This window comes from Homalodisca vitripennis, chromosome 5 (assembly GCF_021130785.1).
Source record: "Homalodisca vitripennis isolate AUS2020 chromosome 5, UT_GWSS_2.1, whole genome shotgun sequence".
Taxonomy (NCBI): domain Eukaryota; kingdom Metazoa; phylum Arthropoda; class Insecta; order Hemiptera; family Cicadellidae; genus Homalodisca; species Homalodisca vitripennis.
Window position 1 is genome coordinate 168,028,849 of NC_060211.1, and position 6,126 is coordinate 168,034,974.

At 36.8% G+C, this 6,126-nt stretch overlaps 1 protein-coding gene across 1 annotated transcript in view; it reads left to right on the forward strand.

Moving 5' to 3' along the window:
- The window catches only part of LOC124363118 (protein yellow-like), a 28,462-nt gene extending 26,319 nt beyond the window's left edge, over positions 1 to 2,143 (forward strand). Inside the window, exon 4 of the mRNA XM_046818250.1 lies at positions 86 to 2,143. Coding sequence (XP_046674206.1) covers positions 86 to 930 — 845 coding nt within the window. The 3' untranslated portion in view covers positions 931 to 2,143. The remainder of the gene's footprint in view (positions 1 to 85) is intronic.
- The last annotated feature ends 3,983 nt before the right edge of the window (positions 2,144 to 6,126 follow it).

Consider the following 6,126-nt stretch of genomic DNA (forward strand, 5'->3'; position numbering starts at 1 on the left):
TATTTTGCTTGTTACAAAATATTTTACGGTTCTTTACAAACTTTACTTGAAGTGTTTGTAAAGGCGGATTAATTCTCTGTTCCAGGCAACACTACTCAGCAAGTGTGTCCGTATGCGTACCACGTATTTGACTTGCGCACCAACAAGAGAATCCGCAAGTACCAGTTGAAGGATGATGACATCAACGCAGACACTTTCATCGCCAACATCGCTGTAGATGTGGGCAAGACCTGTGATGACACGTTCGTGTACGCTTCGGACGAACTGGGCTACGGACTCATCGTCTACAACTGGCTGGAGAACGACTCGTGGCGTCTGGAGCACGGATTCTTCCAGCCGGACCCTCTGGCTGGAGATTTCAACGTTGGCGGAATCAACTTCCAGTGGAGCGAGGAAGGAATTTTCGGAATGAGCTTGTCCGCACCTCTCGGCAACGGCTTCAAGACCTTATTCTTCCACGCTCTTGCGAGCAACAGAGAGTTCTCAGTATCAACAGAGATTCTGAGAAACAAGGCGAAGAAAGATGACAACTACCACGATTTTGTTGTCTTGCCCTCCAGAGGCCCTGGGGGTCACGTTACTTCACAGACCTTTGATTCCAACGGGGTTCTTTTCTATAACTTGGTTGACCAGAACGCAGTCGGATGCTGGGACTCCAAAAAGCCCTACTCGAAGGAGAATCTGCAGGTAGTCGCGAGGGATGATGTAGGACTGATCTTCCCGAGCGATGTGCGTGTCGACCGCACCAGCACCCTGTGGGTCATCTCGGACAGGATGCCCATCCATTTGGAGGCTTCACTGGACTTCAGGGATGTCAACTTCAGAATATTCTTTTCGCCTGTCCGAGACCTGATAGCCGGAACCGTTTGTGACTCAGTACCTGCGGTCAACGAAGTCAAGGATATTTCACAATACCTTTACTACAAATAAGCCACAGTGTGTAAGTAATATTTGTAAAAAGTGCCACCCTGATGATATAACCGTGTCAACCTAGATGACGCAAATGTACTATATTGTAGAAGTTACGCATTTTTACCAAAGCAATTGTCAATCACAATGTTTTCATACTCATCGCACTCTCCTTTCTCCACTTTCACCTTCTTAGATTTATAACTTCATTTTATTCGTTACTTTCTTACATCATAGTAACTGATCACACTCATATATCCACTTTACCATTACTTACCAATCCACTACTTACCACAACTGTGTTACTTTTCCATTGTGACTTCTATCGACGCTCTAAAGATTTATATTGAATAAGTGTTTTTCATCCATTTCTCTTTGCTATGGCCTTTGATTGTAGCAGTTACATAAGAGATAACCCTTCCAATGCTAAGGCAAAAGTGAGCGCTCAGACACTGGAATACTTTATGTTGTGTGAGAGGCGGTACTGTGGTGCGCTCAGGCGGCCCTGAAGTGAACTTATCGTCTCTCTCACTCGCTCCGATGATGACGTAGCAAGTGATTAGTGTTGATGACTCTGTCGGATCTAATCACTAGGATCGCAACTCTAGTCGCTTTCCAAGTGAAGCGCTGCTGACGATGGAAAAGGATGAAAGGAGCGCTCGCGACTCTAGCGCAGTCTCTCTGCAGGACCTCGCATTAATTATTAACAGAGAGGGCGGTCGTTTTTCTTGAAACCTTGTCAATATCATGGAAGGAGACCAAATGTGTGCACGCAGTGGTCGTGGCGCAGCCTAGCGCCGGACCTCAGAACCAACTGAACTACCCCGGGACCTCAGCACAACTCGTTTATATGAATGATTTATCTCCTGTGTAACGAAAACAATCAAAGGTCTTACCTGAATCTGGAAAATGGAGCAAATTTGTGATATATTAATCGGATAATATAATTTAATTTGTATTAAATTTGTTCCTTGTTTAAGCTATATGTTACTATCAAAGTTGAAGATTTAGTTTATGAAACCTTTACAATAAGAAAACGCTTTGGATTAGTAAAATACCAAATTAACATATAATTTTTAAATTGCTGTGAACTAAGTTAAAGTAGTAGTTTTAGTGTATTCCAGTCATGTGAAAATTGTTACCTGTTAAGTTACCACTAGCTTAATTTTGTAAAAATTCTTGTAGCAAATTTTATATGAGAAATGTGAGAAAAATAAATGATTTTTTTATAGTATCTGTGTATATTTTTAATTTACCTTGCAGTAAAGTATAAGCTCCAAATTGGTAGTATGGACAAGTGCATTTTAAATTCAATTTATTCCCCTAAATTTCACTAGATTCAGAATTAGTAACTTAATAATCGTTCAGTTACAACTTCAATTGTTTGTATTTACATACTACGAAAATGCATAAACTTCAACGATAAAAAACCTCTCAGTAAGTATATACTATAGCATCGTTGTCCATGCTTTATTAACCATGTTATTGTGGAATGACGATTATACGAGTATATACTGTGCTTAGTGCAGCATCTAAAATAAGACGCTGTCGCAGACTTGATTCCTGGAATCTGGAGTCGACGTCCATCTGGAGATAAAAGAAGATGGCAACGAAGAAGCTCAAAACGAACTCTGCAGAGACACCTAGATTACAAAGTCAAGTGTAATCTAGATGAAGAGATATTCTTATCGTCTCGTCTAGAGCACAATATTGGTGGAAGGTGAGAGGAGCTAAACTCAACATTCACATTGAACCATCTTTTCCCACGATAGCTGCTTTTCGACGTATATCATTTAACAAATGTTTTACTGCCTCAGTTTAACCTGACTCGATAACATGTTTCGCTCGAGTAGAAGTATTATTTGTTCAAATTAATTACATTTCCTACCTCAAAGCTGAGTCTGTCTTATTAAACCGATCAAAAGTACAAATACGAGATTGTAATAGTTTTTAAAGCGGCGCCATAAACTGTAATACAAAATGAAAGTTGAGATTGGATGAAAGCAAATAAGGCGTTTTAATGTCCTTATCTGTGAGAACTTCTCGTAATTGTATCATCTGAAAGTTTGTTTGCTTATTCTGACTTGAACTAAAACTCATCTGTAACTTTGTTAATTTATTCCAAACAAGCACCGGTTTTCTCCCGGCAAATAAATGCGATGTGAAAACTGATATGATGTCCCACAATTTGTATAACTGCCATCTATGTATTAAAATAAAAGTTAGAAACCAATGGAGTAACCATTATAGCTAAACATAAATATTACTATTTTTACTACAGCGAAATTATTCATACTGTAATTATTAAAATTAATTTACATTAAATTAGAACTTCACTCCTATTTTGAGAATCTTATTTCAGAGTCACATTACCAAGTCCTGCTTGCGTTTACTTCAAGAAGAGCAAGCTTTTTGTTTATACTCAAAATGTTTTTTGCTTAAAACATAACATTTATATGTTTTCTGAAATGTCGTACAGATGCGCCAAGCAAAATCAAGTACCTGGTGGCCGGCCACCTGATTGGTGGAAGGGGAGGGTCCGTCTTTTACAAGAACATTCAAGAATAAAATTCCAAGAACAATATCAATAATAATAGTCTGTTTTTGTCACAAGTAAAGTTAAATTAAAATAAAAGGTATTCTGGTAGTTCACTACCTTTAAATCTATCACTGAATGAAAACGTGTAAGTGAGGTGAATGTTTTGTGAATGGCTACTACAACTTCGCCGCGCGCACAGACCGTTTGGTCCGTCTTGTACTTGCTCAGAACTAGTGATGGAAAGAACGGGTTTTTGGAATGATCCGGCTCATTTGGATCAGATCACTGAAATAAACCGTCTCATCACTGACTTCACTCACTCCGTCTCCTCGATTGGATCATGGAATAAACCAATTTAAAATAAATAATTAATTTAGTAAATTATTTTATCTTGATGAAATCAATTATATCATTTAATTTAAAATAACCATTTTTTTATTATTACAAATATAATGTAGAAAATTAATTTCATTGTGTTTCGTTCTGTGTACTATGAAATGTAACTAAAAAATCATTGTTAATATTATTTGTACAGTAAAATAAATTTTAATGGTTCAAAGGCTTTCTACGTGAAATAAAATAGTTTTCAACAAGGTGTAACTGTTCGTCCATAATAAATTCAGATTTTAAACGTTTTCTTCTATGTCTAGCAGATCATTCATATCATAAAGAACTACGAGAACTGAAGAATGTTAATCTTGCTGGCGACTCTCAGCTCACGGGTTGGTTCGTTCAATCAGGAATCGATTCACCAAATGATCCGGCTCATTTCATCACATGATCTGACGAATCACAGATCATTTCATGACCTGGATCAGAGCCGGTTCGCTCATGATCTGCGCATCACTACTCAGAACTGGATCGACCCTGACACGCCGCACTGGATCAGCCCAAATAGAATATACCTGTCTAATAATTTTGATGTAAATAATGGTGGAACAATTTGATAAACCACCATACAGCCACAATTTTGTGACCAGTAACCACCATGAAGGAACGTAGCCAGGAATATAAAGGGGAGGTCAAGACAACTGATATTTTCCCTTAGTGGACAGAAAGTCCTCCTTGACCCGTTTCTTTATTGAGAATGATCTATCAGCAGTACATGTCAGTAATACTGAATTCTTTAAATAATAAGCATTTAGCAAAAAAGTAATTGAAAGTTTTAAAATTTTGGGGGGATCCAGACCCCTTGGAACCCTCGATGGCTACGTCCTTGCCGCCATGTGATTTTGCAACTGAAGATCCATCTTTAAGGTGAGTTTCAAGATGACGACAATAGCGTCAAAACAATATGTTGCAGTCGCTGTTAAATCACAAGGCAAACAAACATACAACGGTATACAAAAGGATGTTATATGCAATAAGTGTCTAAATATTGACGGCAATTATGTAGAAAAATATGAATAAGTGTGGGTTTTCATAACAAAATTTTAATTATTACAAACATTTTAACAGTCTTTTTATATATTATATTAGCAGTTGCCCATGGCTTTGCACGCAGTTTCATAGGTTTTGCACCTGTATGAGCATGTCTGGCTGGTTCGAGTGAACTATAGTTCTGACGCTAATGTTGAGTTTACCTTCTTGCCACAATCAAGAAAATGCATTAAAAAAGTGTATATTTATGTCCAATATAATTTACTCCAGTCTTAGTATTTTTTGTTCTATAGTTGATTTTGCCCTTTTAACGATTAAAGAAAAAAAATATATACATATATACACAGCTTTATGAGGCCTACTTCTATGGAAAGACAACTAATATGGATATTTGCACTGCTAGCATTTACACACTGCTTTGCACGCAATTTAGTGGATATTGCACGTGCATGACCACTGCTGGTACTAGTGAACTATATTTATGACATCAATGTTGAATTTGCTCTGTTGCTACGATCAAAAATATCTGTAAAAATGTGTATATTTATGGCCATTGTAATTACTTCGGTCTTAGTATTATTTGTTCCGTAGTTTATTTTGCCTTGTTTTCCGATCAAGACAATACATGTCACAGATCAGACAGCGATCTTCTGCCAAAAGACAACTAGGATGCGTTTTATTTGGAACTTTAAATTTATAGTAAAAGTTAGATAGTAACTTTGTCTTTTATATATAAGACTTAATATGTGTAAACTAAATTACAGTTAATAGTACATTAACAATGACACTATTTAAACATTTGTTTTTTTATAAACTTAATAATATTTAGAGCTGGAAGTGGTACATTAGTTCAAAAGCACAATCCAGCGAACTTTCATCTAGCATAGTTCTTGCCGACTACTTTGTCGGAGTCAAATTCTGACCACCATGTTTAAAGACATTCTTTAAGGTAGATGAGTAGAATTTACACGTTATAAACATAAACAAATTGAAATTATTGGTTACATCAATTAAATATATGGTTGTACTGTCATAAAACAATGTTTACACAGAACAGTTGATACTTTTGACAGACTCTTTCAATTAATATTTCATGACTGCAGAGACCAAGATGTGATTTTTTGCTGCTTTAGAGACCAGTGGGGCATAGCCCGGAGGGATTTTTTCGAAAAAGAATAATCCTACATTCATCCCAGGGACGTTAAGAATATCCATGTAAGATTACAGTAGTCGGTTGATTAGTTTATACATGAAGACAAAATGAAAGGCACTGCTGCATTTAAATATTATTAGTATTA